This window comes from Chiloscyllium plagiosum, chromosome 29 (assembly GCF_004010195.1).
Source record: "Chiloscyllium plagiosum isolate BGI_BamShark_2017 chromosome 29, ASM401019v2, whole genome shotgun sequence".
Classification (NCBI taxonomy): Eukaryota; Metazoa; Chordata; class Chondrichthyes; order Orectolobiformes; family Hemiscylliidae; genus Chiloscyllium; species Chiloscyllium plagiosum.
The window spans coordinates 35852124-35875779 of record NC_057738.1 but is presented as its reverse complement, the minus strand read 5'-3'; the positions used below and the strand labels follow the sequence as shown (position 1 = coordinate 35875779).

The window sequence follows — 23656 nt, the reverse complement described above, 5'->3', positions numbered from 1 at the left end:
ATTGGAGAAAATGCAAAAGGCTGGGGAAGCTTACGGATTCCAGAGGATTGGGAAGCCTACAGATCCCAGAGGGTTGGGAAGCCAGATGAGAGGCCGAGAATAGCAGGGATTCAAAGTCAAGGGTGAGAATTTTAAAACAGTGGTGTTTCCAGACTAGAAGGAGGTCAGCGAGCAGAAGGGTGATGGATAAAGGGACCTTCTTTCAAGTTAGGATGCACCCAGCAGAAATCAAATTCACACGCGAACGAAAGAGAAAAGCTGCATAATGAAGACTTCAGTGACAGACTGGAGAGAGGAATGGCCTACTCCAAATCAGAATGTGCCCTCCGCAAGAGATAATCAACTCTTAAAAAGAAAGTGTCAATGAGCAAAAATGGAGGATACGTTCTGCCGTTTACAAATTAGATTGAGATCGTGTGTATGCTTCATTCGAGCCATAGAAACACTTAGTTCACATTTTTTTCCAATCAGCTGTTAACATCTTAGTACTGCCCACCACATGTCTCTGCAGAAAAGTGAACAATAGAAATGATCAAACACTGAGGTATGTCTGTGTAACGCACCAAGCCCCAATCTGTGTGAATACTCAACTCTGTTGCAACCATTGGTCCATCATCAAGTTTGAGGTCAAATGAGGTCAATTCAATCATAATGTCAATAAAGTTCATAAAAAGGGTAAGACGGAGATAGGCAGGACTTACCGGGCCTGGTGACACACGGTACAGATCCAGGCTTTCTCCTTCTTGCTGTATGCACCACAGTTCTTGCAGATATTGAACTTGCAGTCGACACAAGGACGTTTGGTGTTAATGAGGAAGGTAAAAGGGCTACAGCAGCGGATGCAGCAGTTCTCATTGAACTTCTCCTGCTTGGAAAGGATTGTGCGTTTATTGCCTTCCTCGTTCAGTTTCTGCTTCAGTTCACTGTAAGACAGAAGTCACCGTTTCCAACAGTTAGATAACAACGTTATACAAGTGTCTTCCCAAAGGGACTCCCTAATATTAACAACTGAGATAGAACATACTGGAAAAGTTTCTGTGGGTCACACAGCATTTGCGCAGAAGCCAAGGTTAGGTAAATGCTTTAGGTCACTAATCATTCTTGGTACAGGTCATTCTGCTCTTACACGCATTTCATTAACGCGCTGTAACGCGAATGACAAACTGGGGACGCTGCTTCTCAAGTGCGAACTTTTAAAACATGCGTTAGCCATAACGCGATTACATCACCAACACTTTAAGCGTTTTCTAAAGTGCAGGGTTGCACAAGAACACAACCATCATGTTATAGAACAACGCTGAAAATGTGTTGCTGGAAAAGCGCAGCAGGTCAGGCAGCATCCAGGGAACAGGAGAATCGACGTTTCGGGCATAAACCCTTCTTCAGGAGGGCTTCCTGAAGAAGGGCTTATGCCCGAAACGTCAATTCTCCTGTTCCCTGGATGCTGCCTGACCTGCTGCGCTTTTCCAGCAACACATTTTCAGCTCTGATCTCCAGCATCTGCAGACCTCACTTTCTCCTGTTATAGAACAACGACTTGTATTCCATGTACTTGGAATAATAATTGTTAGTTTCTGCGAGTGATATGAATGCAACTTTTGTGTTTCTAAAAGAAACTATGGGATGCAATATTTCTGGAAACATATTCTGATCCCATTTCATAATCATTCTGCTTTTCCAGAAGCTTCCCAGTTTTGAGTTGTACCACTGAGTATTCTTTAGCTCACAACTGTATAAAAATGTCTCTCTCTTTCACAAATGGATACAGAATAGAATAGGAATAGCAGGAGGCCACTCATCAATCAAACCTATTCTCTGATTCAATGAGATCATGGTTGGCCTGTAACCTAACGTCTAATCCTCGCCAATGCCTCAGATCTGCACTTCACAACAATGTCAGCCTTAAAGTGAACAATTAATCTGCATAACCCGTTGTTGTGGAAGACCGTGTCAATCTTCCACTGTCATATCATTGGCTATCTACATCGATGGTGAACCTCCAAAATTACCATTCCGACAACAACCTCATGTCAGCACTTCAACACAAAAAAAACATTAAAATACACTTTGAAACTGCTATTTGATAGACAGATTCAAGCATTAGGAAGCTCAATGCATTTAAAATACTAAAACCTGTTACTAAATCCAATTGACATTAAAAGGATGATCAATGGGTTAAACCATTTCAAACAGCATTAGGTACTTTTTGTTTTGAAAGTTTGGCCAGTTTAAAACAGGAAGTCTAAGTGTTGTAAATTTATTTGCAATCAAAAGGTCATCCTTACCAGAGGTAGATAAGTTCTTGATTGCCAAGGGGATCAAAGGTTATGGGGAGGAAGTGGGAAAATGGGTTTGAGAAACTTCTCCGCCATGAATCCAAAGTAGACGGGCAGGAGGCTGGAAGAGCACAGCAAACCAGGCAGCACCAGGAGATGCAGAAGTCAGCATTTCGGGTTAAACCCAAAACGTCAACTTCCCTACATCCTGATGCTGCCCAGCTTGCTGTGTTCTTCCAGCCTCCTGCCCGTCCATCCATGATTGAATGGTGGAGCAGGTTCGATGGGCCAAATGGCCTAATTTCTGCTCTTATGTTCTTATGGATATTTACAGATTGGTGGCAAGATCCCTGTGAGAAGTCACACGACACCAGGTTATAGTCTAACAGGTAAACCTGACAAAGGGGCAGCACTCCGAAAGCTTGTGATTTCACATAAACCTGTCTGACCAAAACCCAGTGTCATGCGACTTCTGACTTTGTTCACCCCAGTCCAACACCAGCACCTCCACATCAAACATCCCTGTGAGGTTTTGTCTATTGGCTCTCACCAGTAAATGTTTTTTTTTAGATTAGATTACATTACAGTATGGAAACAGGCCCTTCGGCCCAACAAGTCCACACCGACCCGCCGAAGCGAAACCCACCCATACCCCTACATTTACCCCTATACCTAACACTACGGGCAATTTAGCATGGCCAATTCACCTGACCTGCACATCTTTGGACTGTGGGAGGAAACCGGAGCACCCGGAGGAAACCCACGCAGACACGGGGAGAACGTGCAAACTCCACACAGTCAGTCGCCTGAGTCGGGAATTGAACCCGGGTCTCTGGCGCTGCGAGGCAGCAGTGCTAACCACTGTGCCACCGTGCCGCTATCACCGTTATCAGCATAAAGCTAGAATATTGCTCAATGTTGAGACTGCTGGTTCTGGTGGGAGACTGGTGTATTGAAAGAGGGCTCTTACAGATCTTTTAGTACCTCCTTGGGGGTCACAGTGCAAGGTTAGAATTATTTGCTTCCCCCGGGTCCTAACCTGGAGAGGAGGCATGAGGGGACTAGTCCATTATCCCCCTCGAAAGGTAAGTTTCCAACTATTGAAAGGAGAGACATTCTCCAGTGTCATTTCCCGGACCCCACTGGGGACTTGATGGGACTATCACTGAGAATACCTAATTCTACCGGAAAAGTTTGAATAATAAACATAGGAGCAGCAGGAGGCCATTCAGCCCCTTAAGCCTGCCATGCCATTTAATACAATCATGGCTGATCTCATCTTGGACTCAAATCCACTTCCCTGCCCTGTCCCCATTATCCTCAAACCAGTTACTAATTAAATCTCTGTCTCCTCCTCCAATGTCCCAGCATCCACCGCACTCTGGGGTAGTGAGGTTCACATCCCTTTGAGAGAAGTAATTTTTCCCCACCGGTTTTACATCTGTCACCCTTTATCCTAAAACTATGACCTTTCACGGTAGATTTTCCCACAAGGGGGAAGCATCTTCTCTATCCCTACTTTGTAACCCCCTTTAGCATCGTATATACCTCAATTCAATCTCCTCTTATTCTTCTAAACTCCAGAGAATATGGCTCTAAGCTGCTCAATCTCTCTTCAGAAGACAAATCCCTCATCTCTGGGATCAATTGAGTGAACCTCGTCTGAATAGTCTCTGCTACAACTACCTCCCTCCTCTGAGGTATCAAAACTGTCCAGAATAACTGGAATAAACACAAGATCAATGTGCCATTTATATTCTAATCGTCATCCTGTTTTAATGCCAATTGCCCCAAATGATTCATACTTTGTTACTCGCATGCATTTATTAGTTCAGTCACAATTCGATCACCATGGATTTCAGACTAAATCCCATTAATAGCTGAGAGCTTGGTGCAATGAATTGATTCAAACAGATGAAGATTGTAATCAGATGAGAATGGATTTGGATGTTGAACAATTATTCTTTTGTTGGAAATCTGCCATCTTTAAGAATCAATCCACTGTGTTGAGTGAGAAAGCAAGATCAGATTTCACCACATTTCCATCACGCTAAGATTTAACAGAAAGAATTAGGTTTTAGGTGAGACTGAGGACTAGGTTTGAGGTCTTTGCAAATTGAAACAATCAAATTTTATTCTTGAAAACAAGCTTCAAGCAGTGAAATTTATCAGCCAAAGTGTTATTGCAACTGCACCTGAACATCTAGCAATACATTTACATACTGGAACATTATTTGTCCATTTTGTCCAAATAGGTTTTCATATATTGAGCACTCCAAAACTCAAATGGACTCACCATATAGACACAGTGGCTACAAGAGCAGATCAGAGGCTATGAATACTATAGCGAATAAATCACCACCCGGTTCACCAAAACCCTTCCATCATCTACATGGCACAAGTCAGGAGTGTGATGGAAGACTCCCCACTTGCCTGGATGGGTGCAGCTCCAACAACACTCAAGAAAGGTCAACACCATCCACAACAAAGCAGCTCGCTTGATTGGCATTAGATCCAAAACATTCACTGCCTCCACCACCGATGCTCAGTCGCAGCAGTGTGTACTATCTACAAGGTGCACTGCAGAAATTCACCAGAGATCCTTAGACAGCACCTTCCAAAGGGGTAAATGTAGGGGTATGGGTGGGTTGCGCTTCGGCGGGTCGGTGTGGACTTGTTGGGCCAAAGGGCCTGTTTCCACACTGTAAGTAATCCAATCTAAAATTCACAACCACTTCCATTTAGGACAAAGGAAGCAGATATATGGTAACACCATCATATATCTGCAAATTCCCCTCCAAACCACTCACCATCCTGACTTGGAAATATATCACCCACCGCTCCTTCACCGCCACTGGGTCAAAATCCTGGAATTCTCTCTGTAATGACATTGTGGGTCAACCCACAGCAGGTGGACTGCAGCAGTTCAAGAAGGCAGCTCACCCCCCACCTTCTCAAGGGCCAACTATGAACAGGCAATAAATGCTGACCCAGCTATCAATGCTCACATCCCATGAGAGATTTAAAGAAATCTTCCTGGCAACTGCACACCATACTACACTAGATTAAAGGCCTCTATTCTGTTCTTTGTTCTAATCAGGTAGTGAAGAAAATCAGGGATCTGAAGTCCTGCTGGTGTTCCATGTTAACAAGGACAGGAGACAACTGCAAACTCCCAGAACTGTTACGGAACCAACTCATTTAAGCAGCAATATCTTCCTTTCACTGAAACAGCCCCAAAGAAATCCCAAGTAAAACTACTCAATCATATCCAGGAGACGTACCAAGGCTCAGACAGTGTCAGAAACCTCACTCTTAAGTCGGCAATCACCCCAAAAGAGGTGGAATATGAGTAAACACATGTACACTGGCTCATTCGCGCTCTCCATCCAGCAATTCTTTATCTTTGTTTTCAAATCTCCCCACGACCTCCTGCCTCCCACCCCTGTGATCTCCTCCAGTCCCCCAACACTCAGGTCTTTATATGTCCCTCAACCCACTCTCTTGGCCAGTTGATTTTGATCGACCTATTTCTGGTGGTTTTATCTTGAGCTGTCTGGACACTAAGCTCTGAAATCTCCTCCTGAAACCTCTCTCTTCTGAAATTCTCTCCTCCTGCAATACTCTAAATCTCTCTCCTCCTTCAACAAGCTCCTTAAAATCTCTCTCTTTGACTAAATGTTTGGTCACATGCACTCGTATTCTTCTGTTTGTCGTCCAAATTTATTTCAGTTCCCGTAAAGTGCGCTGGGATGTTCTGCTATGTTAGAAGTGATGAGGAGAAAGGGAGGACTGCAGATGCTGAAGATCAGAGGCGAAAAATGTGGCGCTGGAAAAGCACAGCAGGTCAGGCAGCATCCGCGGGAGAGTCAATATTTCGGGCACATGTCTGATGAAGGGCTTATGCCTGAAATGGTGATTGTCCTGCTCCTCGGATGCTGCCTGACCTGCTGTGTTTTTCTAGCACCATACTTTTCAGCTATGTTAGAAGTGAGTCCATCCCAAAGGAACTCCACAGGAGAGCCATATTGGTCTCAAAACGTTAACTCTATTCACGTCTCTACAGATGCAGCCAGAGTTGCTGAGTTTCTCCAGCGTATTCTGCTTTGAAATCAGTCAGGTTGTTTCCACTGGCCCATGAGTGAGTGCCCATCCTATCAGTCAAGCACACCACTGGCATTTAAACCTAAACCCTCTGCCCCCTTTGGTGTGGTAACTAGGGCCAGTGCAAGTTCCCAGAGTGTGACCTTCCACAGGCCAAACAGGAAACATTGGCAGTTTGAAAACAAAAATAAAATGTTTCTTGCACACAGTTTGGAGGCCAGAGGGCTGAGACTGGCGATTTTGGAATCTTATTGCGAATGGTATTAATGGCTGTGAGGTGGGCCCGGATCAGGACTCCTCGTGATGTCTGCAAGGAGGCGGCATTGCAGCTGGGGAGTCCCTGTTCACCAGCTGGACCTAACCCCCAGGACAGATTGTGACCCGGAGACTGGGACCCCTTACAGAAACCCTGGAGACCTTAACAAAGCCCAGAGCTATGCCTGACCAGAAGAATTGTAAAGTTGAACATGACTTCTTTTTTTTACTGCCTTTTATGACTTCCTGTCAATTGAACAGAAGATGAAGCTCTATTTAAGTAATTTCTTCTCATTCACTTTGTAATCCAAAATTGGATTGCGGTGACAAAACACCTTTCACTGTATTTTCCCAAATACAAATGACAATAAAAACATTCATTCAAATTAACTCACAGCTTTGCCACACCGATGGTAATAATACTGACTTATTCAGATCAGCTATACTTTTGAAGGGCAGAGTTCAGGCTAATAAACCTGGCATTGCTCGATGTTCAAACCTGCTGGCATCCTGGCACTGGAAGTTCTGTTCCAGGCCTGTACCTGCTGCAGGTGGTAACCAGAGTTGCTTTTATTTTACCCCTTGCAATGTTAGAGGCTGGCACCCGTGATCCCTGTTCCTGGGAAGAGCTGCCAGTCAGAAACCCAAAGTGAAAACCAGGGACGCCCGTCGTAAAGTTAATCCCGTGACTGTTCGCACCCACCACAAACGGTGCAGGAATACACAAAAGGCAAGACTGAAAGAAGCGAGATATGATAGTTAGACTTGGTCGTCAGCAGTCGACCCGCCTAATGCAACAGGAAGGAGTTTTGACTTTGAAAGTGGATCTCAGTGAGGATCATCCAACCCAGGCACAAATACCCAAGTATTCTAGCGTCACAACCTTCAGGAATTTGATTCACTCCCTGTGATGTCGAGTAAAGACTGCAGGTTTTGGACACTGCAAAGGCTCAGAGTCCAGGCACCATGCCGGCAAAAATAATACATGGACTGCAAAACCAGCCACACCCCTGCCTAAGCTGTTCTAGTACAACACTGGCATCTACTCGACAATGTGGCAAATCGCCCAGGTATATCCTGTCCACAAAAAGCAGGACAAATCCAAGCCAGCCAATTACTGCCCCGACAGCCTTCTCCTAACTATCTGCAAAGTGATGGAAGAGGTGATTGACATGCAGTCAAACATCACTTACCTCCCAATAACTTAGAGAGTCATAGAGCTGTACAGCACAGAAACACAATCCATGCCGATCAGATATCCTAAACTAATCTAGTCTCATTTGCCAGTATTTGACCCATATCCCTCTAAATCCTTCCTATTCATGTACATATCCAGATGCTTTTTAAGTGTTGTAATTGTTCATCCTCTACCACTTCCTCTGGCAGCTCATTCCATACATGCACCACCCTTTTTGTGTGAAAACTATGCCCCTTAGGTCTATTTTATATCTTTCCCCTCTCACCCTAAACACATCTCCTCTAGTTTTGGACTCCCCCCACCCCAGGGAAAAGACCTTGTCTATTTATCCTATCCATGCCCCTCATGATTTTATAAACCTCTATAAGGTTTAGCCCTCAGCCTTCAACGCTCCAGGGAAAACAGCCCCAGCCTATTCAGCCTCTCCCTGTAGCTCAAACCCTCCAACCCTGGCAATATCCTTGTAAATTATTTCTGAACCTTGGCAAGTTTCACAACATCCTTCCGAGAGAAGGGAGACCAGAATTGCACACAATATTCAAAAACTGGCCTAACCAATGTCCTGTACAGCTGCAACATGACCTCCCAACTCTTATACTCAATGCTCTGACCAATAAAGGAAAGTATACCAAATGCCTTCGTCACTATCCTATCTATCTGCAACTCTACTTTCAAGGAATTATGCTGACTGAATCCTGTTTTGGACTCCAGCGTCTGACCTCAATCCAGCCTTGGGTTAAATGTGAACAAAGGAGCCAAATTCCAAATTCCAAATGCGGACTTTAAACTGCTTTTAAAGTCAAAGCAGAATTCAACTGAGTGTGGCATCAAAGGCTCCAAACAAAACTGGAATCAATGGGAATCAAGGGGAAAACTCCCACTGGTTGGAATCATATCAGGAACACAGGAAGATGATTGTTGTTGTTGGAGGTCAGTCATTCCAGCTCCAGGACATCTCTGCAGGAGTTCCTCAGAGCAGAGTCCTAGGCCCAATCATCTTCAGCTGCTTCATCGATGACCTTCCCTCCATCAAAAGGTGAGAAGTGGGGATGTTCGTCAATGGTTGCACAATGTTTAGCACCATTCGTGATTCCGCAGATACTGAAGCAATCCATGTCTAAAATTAACAAGACCTGGACACCATGCAATCTTGAGCTGACAAGTCACGAATTCCATTCATATCCCCAAGTGCCAGGCAATGACCATCTCGAACAAGAAAGAATCCAATCATCTTCTTTTGGCATTCAATGGCATCACCATCACCCAATCGCCTACTGTCAACATTCTGGAGGTTGTCATTGGTCAGAAACTGAACTGGATTAGCCATATAAACTCTATGGCTACACAACCAGGAGGGGGACTGGGAATTCTGTGGTGAGTAACTCACCTCCTGACTCCCTAAAACCTCTCCACAATCTACAAATGTGATGGCATAGTCTCCACCTGCTTGGATGAATATCACTCCAACAACACGCAAGAAGTTCACCATTACCAGAGAGAAAGCAGCATGCATGTCACATAACACCCTAGTCACAACCTCTAATATTCACTCCCTCCACCACTGATACACTGTGCTAGCAGTGTGCACAGTCTATGCAATGCAATGCAGAAATCTGCCAAGCGCCTTACAACAGCATCTTGCAAACATACAGCCTCTACCACCCAGTAGGGCAGGGGCAACAGATGCGTGGGAGCATCACCATCCAAGCCACACACTATCCTGACCTGCAGCCATCATGTGCCACTGGATCAGAAGCCAGAATTCCTCCCTATCACAGCCCCCTTAACTCTAGCTGGACCTATACCCCAAAGAGTGCAGCAGCTTCAAGAAGGCACCCATCACCCACGTTCTCAAGGGATGTGCAATAAATGCTGGCCCTGAAAACGCCACGCCCAACCTGAAGAATAAGAAGACATATATGACCCAGGAACAAACAACAGACCTCAGTGCCTGGAAGTCACTATCGCAAAATCGCTATGAACTAGGTATTTGTACTTATCATGCTGAAAAATTATTGAGTGAAATTAGATTTATTTCACAGAAATCAATTTTTGAAAATAATAAAAAAATTAAACTCTTTTTGAGATGTACAATAATTTTAAGAAACACATCAATAAATCATAGACTTCTCATTTCAAAGAAGTCAGACAAATCATTTAAAAAAGCAATATACAGTGTAACTAAAATTGGATAGGTCAAGCTAAAACATACAGACATAATCATATTTATTAAACCAGTTAAATCTTTAGCAAGATTTATTGGTCTTAATGTAACAAAAATTATGTGAAATAAAGGGGAAAGAAATCCAACCAAGTCCTAGAAGACGAAACAGAGAGTTGAGTTATTCTGAAAGCCTTAAGGGACTATCAGAAAGGAAGCAATTCAAAATGGACAAATGCAGAAATATTTACATGACCAGGAAATGAGGACACAAACACAGAGCTGGCTCGGCCAATGGGAAGATTAAGTCAGTAAACCCTGTGTTCCACCAGTGGTATAAAGCCTCATGGTAAGCAGCATGGATACACGTTAGCTGTTTATGTAAGTTAATGCTCATCAGGTATAGAGACAGAGAATATATAGAGCAATGAAGAAAGCATATAGTAAGATATTTTGTTGAAAACAGCTTTCATCCATTGTTAGTAGATTTCCAATGATGTTTCTTTGAGGAAGTGGATCAGTAAAGTAAGGAAAGGATCATAGAAATAACAGTTCACAGAGAATTCAAAATGAAGCCAGACACCAAAGGTGATGCATATTTTGTATATTTGGTTTGGTTCAAAACAAAGCAGTGCAGGAACTTTTACAAATCTCTATATCATGTTTTAAAATGTCTACATGATGTTTCAGCTCTTGGGTAAATAAGAAGCTACTGAAACCAATCTTGGAGTCAACATCCAGGCTTAACCATTCAAACACTGAGATCATGGATCAGTTAGCAGGTTCACATAATCAAACACAGAGCACGTGAGTAATTGAACGCGACAGCTTTAGGAAAGTGAGCACTGGTGACTGGATAGAGCAGGACACATTGAAGCACTGATGATTTGGAGATGCCGGTGTTGGACTGGGGTGGACAAAGTTAAAAATCACACAACACCAGGTTATAGTCCAACAGGTTTAATTGGAAGCACACTGGCTTTCGGAGCGCTGCTCCTGCATCAGGTGATTGTGAAGCACATCTGCTGCATATGTAGTTCCTTAATATCCAACAAGTGACAGTGTCAAAGGTTAGGTCTCAGGCATTACTGGATGAAGGGTTGACAATGAGAATTAATATTGCCTTGGGGAATAAGGGCAATGAGGCCACACTCGTTCGAGTTCTGCATTTAAGGCAGATCATCTCACCTCGCCTCTGGAATTTAGCTCCTTTGCTCTTGTTTAACCCAAGGCTGTACTGAGGTCAGACGCTGGGGTCCTGCTCCTGGTCACTGATAACACAATTGGACACAATCCCCATGGTGAGGACAAGAGCAGAGAGGTTGTGTCATGAGTTGGGTCTGAAGCTGGTAAAAATGGTACCAGCGTCATTTCCGCAGAGCACGTTAGATCTGTATTGTATTTTGCAAGTCCTTGTACGTAACTCATTACATTTCTATTTCTCACTGGGTCAGACTGAGGTCAGGTATGTTCACTGTACTCTGCTTTGTTCATAGCTACTTTCAAAGCAATCCCCTGCTCTATAACGGTGCAACAAAGCTTTCAGTTTTTCAAGCCTTTCCACCACCTTCAGGAACTGAGTTTACAAACACAAGCATTAAATAACCACTGTTATTGGTGATCATCTAACAAAACACCTCATGTATTAATTACCATCACCCTGCTGGCTACAAGACTAGTAGTGCCCATTAGACTCTAAAGGGAAGCAATAAGAGCCTGCACTTCAGGAGTTGTAATGCCTGAGGAGACAATGATACACACAGAGAGAGGTGATCTTGTTGAGCACAAACCCAGTTTAACTTGAAATCTTGGGAGCTGCTCTCTCCCAGCCAATGTTACTTCACTGAGAAATTAGGTGTGGAGGGTTTGGAAAGTGGGGTGCACGGAGGTACAGATTTCTGGGGGAGTAATGCAATTCTGGTGATCATTAAATTCGATCATTTAATGTACACTTGTCTTTTGTCGGGCAAGGCTTCCCCTTTGGGTGCAAGTAGGGAAATTTCACCTAAATTGCTGTCAAAATTGTTCTGATTGGATTAAAAGTGGAATTTTGACTCTTCCCCTCTGGTGCGCTTGGTGGCTTTGGCATTTAATTGCAAGTTTTTTTTAATGTAAATCCTTTTCATAATGTTATAATTACCTCATTTCTAACTCACTCTCCGACACTCCAAGTAATACCACTGCTTTCCTTTTAATCCTCTTTAGTGAAACAAAACTTTTTTTTAAACTCTAAGATTTGTACCTGGGTACTTGTACCTAAGATGGCGCCATTAAAAGGCAGCCAATGTAAAAACTTTTCACCGTGCTCCTGAATTTGTGTACTGCAGTACAAATGGCAATAAAGAATATTCTATTCTATTTGAAAAGGGAGGTGGTGGGTCAGGGGTCCTGACATCGTCCCACTCCTATCCCCATTAAATTTGCTATGACATGGGTGGGGTGGGGGAGAATAACTTCAACATGCTACAGATGTCGGCTCATAATGGAATACTGTTTATTTTCAGAGTTTCTCATTCCAGCTGCCATATTGCTTTGCCCTTACTTAGCTTTTTGCTGTAGCTCACTCCTTGATGTCGGAGAGGTTTCAAATCTTTTAACTTTCTCTGATATTAGCGAGTGTTGAGAAGATTTGTAGCTCAGGTTGAGGTTCTGGGTGTAAGTTTGCTCACTGAGCTGAAAGGTTCATTTTCAGATGTTTCGTCACCATAGTAGGTAACATCATCAGTGAGCCTCCAGTGAAGCACTGGTGTTACGGCCCGCCTTCTATTTATGTGCTTAACTTTGTGGTTTCATTTCCTGTTGTGACATCATTTCTTGTTGTTTTCTCAGAGGGAGAAATCTCTTCGATATTCCTCTGACTCACCTCAGAGAAATGAAGAGATGATACAAGATTTATTGACAGTGCTCTTCAATTACAAGATGTCTCCACACCTGTTCAAAGTTCAGGTCCTTTCCCAGAATCTATTGTTCACTTTAACTCTCAGAGGCTACATGCAGCCTCGCTTAATCAAGCACATTCAACACAGATAAACCAGACTGACATAGTCAAACACAGATCAATTAAACCACTGAACACTGCAACCACAGCTGTTATATCAGATAATTCCAAGTTGTAAGATTTCCATTCAGGCCAGTCTAATAATGGGACATTACCTCATAGCAAAAGCATAGAGAGCAGTGTGCTACATCATTCATAAAGTCCATCAGTGTTTCAACAGAATTCTTTTGCTCAGTGATACCAGCATATGAGCGCTGAGCAATTTATTTCACTCAGTTATTCTGAAAGGGCTGCAACATGTCTTTTGCTATTTCTAGGGAGAAGAGTCTTCAAATATCTGACAGAAATAATTTCACAAAGAGGTGGTTTCACATCAGTAATGTCAAGTGCTGTCTATAAAGGCAGGTGTCACAAAGCTTGAGCCAAAAATTATGTGTTTCAAAGGAATATAATCTTACTTTTAAAGATTTAAAGTAATAGTCTTATTAAATGCAAAAGGAAACTGTAGGAGCCATAAACCTTAAATAGCCAGGGTTCTTTTGCTTTTCCCGTTGACTATTTTTACCTTGAAGGATTGTACATTTTTATTTGAAAAATAAGTACTAATTCTTCAATTATTAGCCAATGTTAATGGTAGACACTGCCCTGTGTGTTTTATTTTTGATTGTGGACAAAAATGGGAAAAAGACTCTTAAAAATAATTTCTTCCAAATTCTTCACTTTTAAAGAAAAAGTTACTGGATCTCATTGTGAGCTGTGTTTACTCTGCTGCTTCCCTTGCAGTGGGGGAAGGAGAGACAGGACAGCACATCATCAGGGTGTATGTACAGACGGAGATTCAGCCAGCAAAGCATTGCTGATTGGTCATGCTTGCACTAACCAGTTATGGATGTAGTAGTCATTAGGCCTGGTGACAGCTCTCCGATTGGCTGCTCAGGAGCCAGAGTATTTACAATAAAGAGGGATAAATAGAATAAAGAAAGAGAGGAAGAAATAAGAGCAATGCAACAATAACAGGTTGAAATAATGACACTATCAATTATTTTAATGATGTATTTTCCAATCCTACTCCAGAGCCTTGAGGACATACATCTAGGCTGATGTTCCAGAGCAGTACTGAAGCCGTGCTCCAAGGCCAGATGTGTGTTGTTTTTTGGATGCAATGTTAAAACATGGTCATAGCTGCCATCACAGATGGACCCAAAAAAACTGCTATCACTATTTCAAAAGAGATTTTCTTTGGTGTCCTGAATAATGGTCCATCAACATCACTAAAAAAAGAAATGTAGTTTGGCCATTGTCATGTGGCTATGGAACTTAGTGTATATACATTGGCTGAAAAATGTCTTGCTGGAAAAGTGCAGCAGGTCAGGCAGCATCCAAGGAACAGGAGAATCGACATTTCGGGCATATGCCCTTCTTCAGGAATCAATTCCTGAAGAAAGGCTTATGCCCAAAACGTCAATTCTCCTGCTCCTTTGATGCTGCCTGACCTGCTGCGCTTTTCCAGCAAGACATTCTTCAGCTCTGATCTCCAGCATCTGCAGTCCTCACTTTCTCCTATACACATTGGCTGTTACATCCTACTGCATCATTCTCATCACTTTTGCTAAGTTACCATATTGGTTGTAAACTGCTTTGGGAGGAGTGTTTGAACAGTGTGGCAGAATCAAGTCAGATGTGGCAAGGGCACCATTGACCCCCATGCCCTCCCAATTACCATGCAACCTGCTATGGGGTTGACAGTGGAACTCAGAGGCACTCACAGCTCCAAAGAGTATCTTCAGGGATTACAGCTGGTGGACCTCCATTTCCAACAGTGTAGCACTCCCTCAGTACTGCAATGTGCACCAGCTGCACTGCAGGAATGCAGCTTGAATCTGCAACGTACAGAAATGAGACAAGGGAGGGCAACTAGCTCAACCAAGCTGACTTTGGTCTCATTGCTCCTGAAAAACCTCCACATGGGATGAGGTGAAATTACTCGACGCCATTCTGAACTGTCAGAAGCAGCTTCAGTCCTGAAGAATTCCCGAAGAAGGGCTTAAGCCCGAAACGTCGATTCTCCTGCTCCTTGGATTCTGCCTGACCTGCTGTGTTTTTCCAGGACCACATTTTTCAACGCTGGTCTCCAGCATCTGCAGTCCTCACTTTCTCCTAGAAGCAGCTTCAGTGTCTGACATTTATCACGATAAAGAAACCATGTAAATATTTGCAGGATTATCATTCATCAAGACTGTGTGGTGCCCCCAACAGCAGCAGTGAATGATGCAAACACTGAATGGCACAGCAGCCACAAAGGAACAAGAATGTCTAAACAAACTCAATTCAGAATTATACAACATTAAACCTGTAATTAAAATATTTACAAAGCCAGATTCTGGAGAAATACCTCCAACTTAATTAAATGAATCTAAATGTTTAGTCTCTACCAAACTGTTTTAGGTTCCTCTCATCATTCCACACGATACAGTACTCCCAAACATCTACAATCGGGGCCTGTCAAGTCAAACATATATTAATTAAAAATCTACCTGCTCACTCCCCAAATATTGCTGTCTCTGACCCCATTAGTTGGACATAGATGCACCTTTGTTGGACTGGGGTGGACACAGTCAGAAGTCATGACACCAGATTATAGTCCGACGGGTGAGTCTGTCAAAGGAGCAGCACTCCGAAAGCTTGTGATTTCAAATAAACCTGTTGGACTGTCATGTGACCCATTAATTGGGAATGAATATAGAATTCCAAAGGACGCTAGGAATGATTGATCAAAGTGACTATAACAATAAAACAAAGCTGACTGTATTTTCACAGCTAGGTGCAACAATACCTAAGTCACGCTGAGTGACTACACTCACTACAGAGCCACGGCACAGCAGAGAGTCCATTTGGCCCGTCAAGCCTGTGCTATGATGTGACATCACACTTTAGTTGAGGACAACCTGTAGAAGTCAGTTTTATCATGTCAGAGTCAAGTGAAGAATTACATTAATTTCTAGCTGCCATTCTGCTGTTGTAGCATGTAATGTGCTTTGGTTTAGAAGTGGTGGGTAAAAATGCAGATAACCTACTGAGTGTATTAACTCGATTGCATTCTCTTTATTGTGGCTACAGGCTAATGAATTCCTCTTTTAATTCTGTTTATGATTTGTTTCTGGGGTGTGCTGGCTAGCCCAGCATTTAGTGCCCAGAGAGCAGTAAAAAGACAGTGTTCATGGGTCTGGACTCACAGTGAGGCCAGATTTAACTCCAAGCTTTTCCTCACCCCATTGAATTCAAAGTTCACCAGCTGCCGTGGTGGGATTGAACTCATGTCCACAAAGCACTAACCTGGGAGTTCAGGATAACTCATCCAGTGACATTACCATTGTGCCACTGCCACCCATTTGATTTGATTTGTTGTCACATGTACCTAAGTACAGTGAAAAGCTTTGTTTGCGAGCAGCACAGGCAGATCATAGTAAGCAAGGACATACAGATTATATGGTGAAAACAAACTTGAACTGAGGTCACACCACATACAGTGTGCGCTCGGTGAGATCAGCATCATCAAAATCAGCATTATTCGAGGCTAGAGAGGTCTGTTCAGCGGTCTTATAATGGCAAGGAAGAAGCTGCACCTGAACCTGTTGGTGCACGTGTTCAGGCTTCTGCATCTTCTGCCTGGAGGAGCAGGTTGTAGGACAGCATTACCATGTTGGGAGGGGTCTTTGATGATGTTGGCTGCCTTTCTGCCATGGATGGAAGGTTGGCTTCTGTGATGGTCTGGGCTGTGCACTCAACCTTCTGGAGTTTCTTAAGGTCCTGGGCAGAGCAGTTGCCGTACCAGGCTGTTAGGCACCTGGATAGTATGCTTTCTATGATGCATCTGTAAAAGTTGGTGAGGGTCCTTATGGACAGCCAGATTTCCTAAGTCACCCGAGGAAGAAGAGGGGTTGTTGTGCCTTCTTGATCGTCGCACCGACATGGCAAGTCCAGGACAGGTTGTCAGTTATCGTCACTCCTAGGAACTTGATGCTGTCAATCTTCTCAACCTCCACAGTGTTAGTGTGGATGGGAGCATTTTCTCCTCCTTTTTTCTGAAGTCAATGATCAGTTCTTTTGTTTTGCCAACATTGAGAGAAAAATTGTTATTGTTACACCACGACACCAAGTTCTATATTTCCTTTCTGTATTCTGACTCATCATTGTTTGATATCTGTCCTGCCATGGTTATGTTGTCAGCAAGTTTGTAGATGGCGTTCATTCAGAATTTGGCAACACTATCATGGGTGTACAGGGTGTACAGTAAGGGGTTGAGAACACATCCTTGGGGGACTCCACTGTTGAGAGTTTTCGTGGAGGAGGTGCAGTTGTCTATCTGGTCTATGGGTCAGGAAGCTGAGGATCCAGTTGCAGAGGGCAGAGCCGAGACCTTGATCTCGGAGTTTTGGAATCAGTCTGCAGGGGGTTTATGCTGTTGATGGTGGGACAGGATACACAGGAACATCTGTCACCAGCTAAAAATCAACCTAATGCTTATCCCCGGCCTACACTGTTAGTCACTCTCAGTTGCATTGAGACATGAAAATAGGCTTCAGACTCCATATGTAGAGGCAGGCATCTGACTGGCCAATCTTTTTCAATCACTATCTAGTGCCTCCTTCTGGAATTACTGTGCATTGTTACTGGTTAAGCATGGTCTGATCTGCATAAAAACCTGTTGGGTTTACAAGACAACATTTGGAAATCCCAATGCTCAATAGGTACCATCCGTCCCCCCAAGACAGAAGGTTTAAGTTCCAGCCAAGGATTTGTTGGCTAAGGAAGGTGTATTCATAACAAATTTCTAAGCAGCCTAGTACTCCTTCCAGCATCTCCCCATTATTCCCCAAAAGGGGATAACAAGTTCAAAAAAGGGAATAGGGATAACCCCGGGAATTACAGGCCAGTTAGTCTTACTTCGGTGGTAGGCAAAGTAATGGAAAGGGTACTGAGGGATAGGATTTATGAATATCTGGAAAGACACTGCTTGATTAGGGACAGCCAGCACGGATTTGTGAGGGGTAGATCTTGCCTTACAAGTCTTACTGAATTCTTTGAGGAAGTGACCAAGCACGTGGACGAGGGTAGAGCAGTGGATGTAGTGTACATGGATTTTAGTAAGGCATTTGATAAGGCTCCCCATGGTAGGCTTATGCGGAAAGTCAGGAGGCATGGGATAGAGGGAAGTTTGGCCAGTTGAATAGAGAACTGGCTAACCGATCGAAGTCAGAGAGTGGTGGTAGATGGTAAATATTCAGCCTGGAGCCCAGTTACAAGTGGAGTTCCGCAGGGATCAGTTCTGGGTCCTCTGCTGTTTGTAATTTTTATTAATGACTTGGAAGAGAGAGTCGAAGGGTAGATCAGTAAATTTGCAGATGATACGAAGATTGGTGGAGGGCTGCTGTCGGCTGCAAAGGGTCTTAGATATGATGCAGAGCTAGGCTGAGGAGTGGCAGATGGAGTTCAACCCTGTCAAGTGTGAGGTTGTCCATTTTGGAAGGACAAATAAGAAAACGGAATACAGGGTTAACGGTAGGGTTCTTTGTAAGATGGAGGAGCAGAGGGATCTTGGGGTCTATGTTCATAGATCTTTGAAAGTTGCCACTCAGGTGGATAGAGCTTGTAAGAAGGCCTATGGTGTATTAGCGTTCATTAGCAGAGGGATTGAATTCAAGAGTCGTGAGGTGATGTTGCAGCTGTATAGGACCTTGGTAAGGCCACATTTGGAGTACTGTGTGCTGTCTGATCACCTCATTTTAGGAAGATGTGGAAGCTTTGGAGAGGGTGCAGTGGAGATTTACCAGGATGTTGCCTGGAATGGAGAATAGGTCGTACAAGGATAGGTTGAGAGTGCTAGGCCTTTTCTCATTAGAATGGCAAAGAATGAGGGGTGACTTGATAGAGGTTTATAAGATGATCAGGGGAATAGATAGAGTAGACAGTCAGAGACTTTTTCCCCCGAGTACAACAGAGTGTTACAAGGGGACATAAATTTAAGGTGAAGGGGCTGTCAGGGGTAGGTTCTTTACCCAGAGAATGGTGGGGGCATGGAATGCGCTGCCTGTGGGAGTGGCAGAGTCAGAATCATTGGTGACCTTTAAGCAGCAATTGGATAGGTACATGGATGGGTGCTTAAGCTAGGACAAATGTTCGGCACAACATCGTGGGTCGAAGGGCCTGTTCTGTGCTGTATTGTTCTATGTTCTATGTTCTAAGTGTGTATGAAGATATGAAACCAACAGCACAGAAATACCTCACTGAGCCTTGGATCTGTGCCAATGTGCCATTCCGGATGAAGGGTTTTTGCCCAAAATGTCAACTCACCTGCTTCTCGGATGCTGCCTTTTTCAGCACTACTCTAATCTTGACTCAGTGTCTGCTCCACTCTACCCTCCTCCTACCCATAACCATATCCTGTCCCTCTCTTCTTCCTGTCTTAGTTAGGCCATGGTGTCTTATTCAAAAAATGTGGTGCTGGAAAAACACAGCGGGTCAGACAGCATCCGAGGAACAGAAGAGTCGACATTTCAGGCATAAATCCTTCATCAGGAATGTGAGGGGGAACGGGGTCGGGGGGAGCAGGGCTGAGAGATACGTAGTGGGGTGTGGGTGGGGCGATAGTTAGTTGCAGGTGGGGGGGTATTTGTGAAGGAAGATGGTCAGTTCAAAAGGATGGTGACCAGTTGGAGGGCTGGTTCTGGGATGAGGTTGGGGGAGGGGAGGGGAGTGGAAACTGGTGAAGTCAATGTTGATGCCATGTGGTTGGAGCGTCCCAAGGCGGAAAATGAGGTGTTTTTCCTTCAGGCATCTAGTGGCATGGATTTGGCAGTGGAGGAGGCCCAGGGCTTACATGTCCTTGGTGGAGAAGGAAGGGGATTTGAAGTGGTCGTTGGGGCAACAGGGCGTTGGGGTTGCTTGGTGCGTGCGTCCTGCAGATGTTCCCTGAAATGCTCTGTGAGTTGGCGTTCTGTCTTATTGCCACCAATGCACAGAGGGGAATTTGTGTCTTTCTGCTAATTCACTGCGACATTGGCAAAACAGCTGCCAAAGCAAAAGCCTAGACAATGGTGTTGATGCTATTTTTCTGGGAATTCTGTGGCTCTATTTCAGAAGTGGTCGCACGAAGGACCTCAACTGAAAACTCATCCTTCCATGCCATCGTCTGAGCTGCTACAGTATTCCAAATGAGTTGACAGAAGAGATTTATTTCAGCGTCACTGTCAATAGTTGAGATGCACGATGCTGGGGGAGTCACAGCACATGTGCCAACCCGGAGTATTTCAGGCTGACAGTGAAGTCTTTGGGGAGACCCTGCACCTTTTCCCTCATCATGCAGTCCTCCTCCATCCTTTCAGATCCATCCGGTCCTCCTCCATCCCTTCGGATTTATCCTGTCCCATGGTGTGTGCTTTTGAAGCGGTTGACTCACTCGGCCAGGCTGGGCCAGATGGTATGACATGTTAAAACATGTCACATCTGACCCTAATGCACTGGTGATGGGCATCAAACCGCTGGCCCCTCCCATCAGACTAGAGGGAGAGCTGAGCAGTTGGAGCTTTTCAATGAGATATTAAGACCCGGTCTGCTCCCTCACGTTAAAGATCTCGTGACAGTACTCTGAAGAGCAGCAGGAAATCTGAGGTGTCTTTGTCAATGTTTAGTCCCTGGTCAATATTACATAAGACACCAGAGATTGTCTAGATCATTGTCACATTGTTATCTGTCAGAGCCTGCTGTGCCTAAATTGGTTTCTACATTTCCCACGTGCGATAGTGGCTGCACTTTAAAAGTACTTTGTTGCACCTTGTGTCTTTCACTGTGTCTCACACCTGCACACACAATAAAAAAAATTTTTTTAAATAAAAGTACTTTGTTGGCTGTGAAGAGTTTTGGATCATCCATTCTCTACACGTGACAGTGACAACACTTCAAAACAAAACTTCATTCGCTATGAAATGTTCTAAGGTGTCTGGTAATCACAAAAGGGGCTTTTCAAATATAAGTCTTTCTTTATTGAAACTTACACACATTGGAATAGCTGCGATGTGATGTATTATCTTCCCAGTTTAAGCAAAAGTGGCAGTGAGCTGATCTCAATCACTCCAGCTGACATCTATGATGCGGAGGTGTTTATAAATTTCTATTTAAATCAAATCCTTCACGAGTTTATTTCATTGACAAAACACTCTTATCAATGTTGGACAAGCCTCTTCCTCACATCTTTTCATCTTCGTATAGTGTTGTTCCAAAGTTCACCTCCTTCACCCCATATTCTGCAATTCCCACCCTCACCATAGATCCCTACAGTGTAGATGGAGGCTATTCAGCCCATTAAATCCGCACTGAACCTCTGAAGAGCATCCTACCTAGACCACCCAATCCCCATAATTGCCAAGGGCATCCCTAGTCACTAGAGGCTATTTAGCACAAGATTAGAGTGGCGCTGGAAAAGCACAGCAGGTCAGGCAGCATCCAAGGAGCAGGAAAATCAACATTTCGGGCAGGAGCCCTTCATCAGGAATGACATTTTAGCATAGCCAATCCATCTAACCAGTACATATTGGACTCTGGGAGGAAACTGGACCACCCAGAGGAATCCCCCACAGACACAGGGAGAATGTCTGGGTGGAGTTTGCACAGTCACCTGAGCTGGAATTGAACCTGGGTCCCTAGTGCGGGGAGACAACAGTGCTAACCACTGAGCCACTGTGCCACCCAACCACAAGCAAGGGAAAGCATCGTGGCCACGGTGAGCAGCAACGTTGGAGGAAACGTTGCACAGGAATTCTTCACACTTTCATCTTTTGCCGACACACTCCAGGTGACAAACCGCAGCCGTTTTCACCATCACTCAGCCTTCCCTCCACTCTCCTGTCGCACTGCCAAGTAACCCATCGCTCTCTCTGCAAGGCGCAGCAAGTGCCCCTATCCCATTTTCAGGAAGGCTGGTCTTGTCTGTCTGATGAAGCAACCCCCACTTCCTCACCACCAATTAGATCAAGCACCAGGTGAAAGGTGGGCAACACCTGGGCCTCACGGCACCAGGTAAATCACAAGCTACATGTGTGCCAGAGGGGTAGGAAGTTCCAAGTGTCAGCTCCGCAAAGGGCACGATCACAGGGTATCTCAGATGTCAGCACTGAGAGTCCCAGACAATTGATGGAGGTTGGTGGGCCTTTACCAGGGAAGAAGGGCTTATGCCGGAAATGTCGATTCTCCTGCTCCTTTGATGCTGCCTGACCTGCTGCGCTTTTCCAGCAATACATTTTTCAGCTCTGATCTCCAGCATCTGCAGTCCTCACTTTTTCCTTTACCAGGGAATGCTGAGTAATCTGGACAATTTGTCAACCAACTCCAATGTGTGTCAGGGCTTCATGCTGAGTATGGGTCCATTCTGTCTGTCTGGCCAGCAGCACAGAAATGACAGATGTACCAAATGCACTGGTGACAATTCATCATGTGAGGAACAAACAGGAACTCCCAGGCTGTCACAACTTTCCTGGGCTCTGTTTTTGTATACAGTCACAGGAATATATTACATAAAGGCTTCTGAAGCCCAGAGCAAGCTTGCAATAAGGTCATGGAGCTACCGATCCTCGAGTACAAATGACCAGAGTGGGTGGAGTTAGAACATTCTGGAAGTAGACTGCGACACTACAACACCAGAACTGTAGAGTCTGGAACTCTGCGCCAGAGCAGACTACAGTAAAGACATGCACACACAAGGAAGATAGATTAGTCTTTCAGAGTCTGTTTATCTGTCATCACCGTTTACAGCCAGCTTTTATATTAATGGACAACAAATCATGTTACTTTGAAGTGTAAGGTTGAAGCTCGTTCTTGACTTTGCCTTCTCCTCAAATAGTCTGTGAAAAAACCCAAACACATCAAACCACATGATAAAAGAGAAATCAGTGTGCAATCCCTGCTCAGTGGCTGTGGTTTTTACAGTTACGGTCATCCTGCCTTTCTGAAGGATACACCTGACCTTTTAGCTGTCCAGGGGAACTGAACCTTGGCTATTGTTAATCTATGGAGCACCCAGCTCCTCCTGAATGGTCCAGGCTGTGGAATAAATGCTGGAGAACGGCAACTGTCTACAGGATCACAGTTTGCTGCCCAAATACCTGACAGGAATCGAGAAAACGTTGGCTTCAGTCCCCAGACACTCCAACTCCATTTCTCTTCCCAACCATGGTCTCAGGTCAAAGTAAATGGCTTGGAACCTCAACATCCTGTTGGACTTGACGTTGGCCATTATCGCCATGAATGTGTTATCACAAAGACACCCCGACCTCTGCAATATTGGTTGGCTTGGCCTTATCTAAGCCCACCTTTTCCTGAAGTGCTCATCTGTCACTATCCTTCTGTAGACTCTAAATCATAGAACATAGAACATGGAAAAATACAGCGCAGTACAGGCCCTTTGGCCCTCGATGTTGCGCCGATCCAAGCCACCTAACCTATACTAGCCCACTATCCTCCATATAGCTATCCAATGCCCGTTTAAATGCCCATAAAGAGGGAGAGTCCACCACTGCTACTGGCAGGGCATTCCATGAACTCACGACTCGCTGAGTAAAGAATCTACCCCTAACATCTGTCCTATACCTACCACCCCTTAATTTAAAGCTATG

At 44.3% G+C, this 23656-nt stretch overlaps 1 protein-coding gene across 4 annotated transcripts in view; it reads right to left on the bottom strand.

Moving 5' to 3' along the window:
- The window catches only part of LOC122564519 (rab effector MyRIP-like), a 380608-nt gene that overhangs the window by 259047 nt on the left and 97905 nt on the right, over positions 1-23656 (bottom strand). For all 4 annotated transcript variants that reach the window (XM_043719525.1, XM_043719523.1, XM_043719524.1 and 1 more), the window contains exon 3: positions 702-923. In XM_043719525.1, the coding sequence (XP_043575460.1) occupies positions 702-923 (222 nt within the window). The remainder of the gene's footprint in view (positions 1-701; positions 924-23656) is intronic.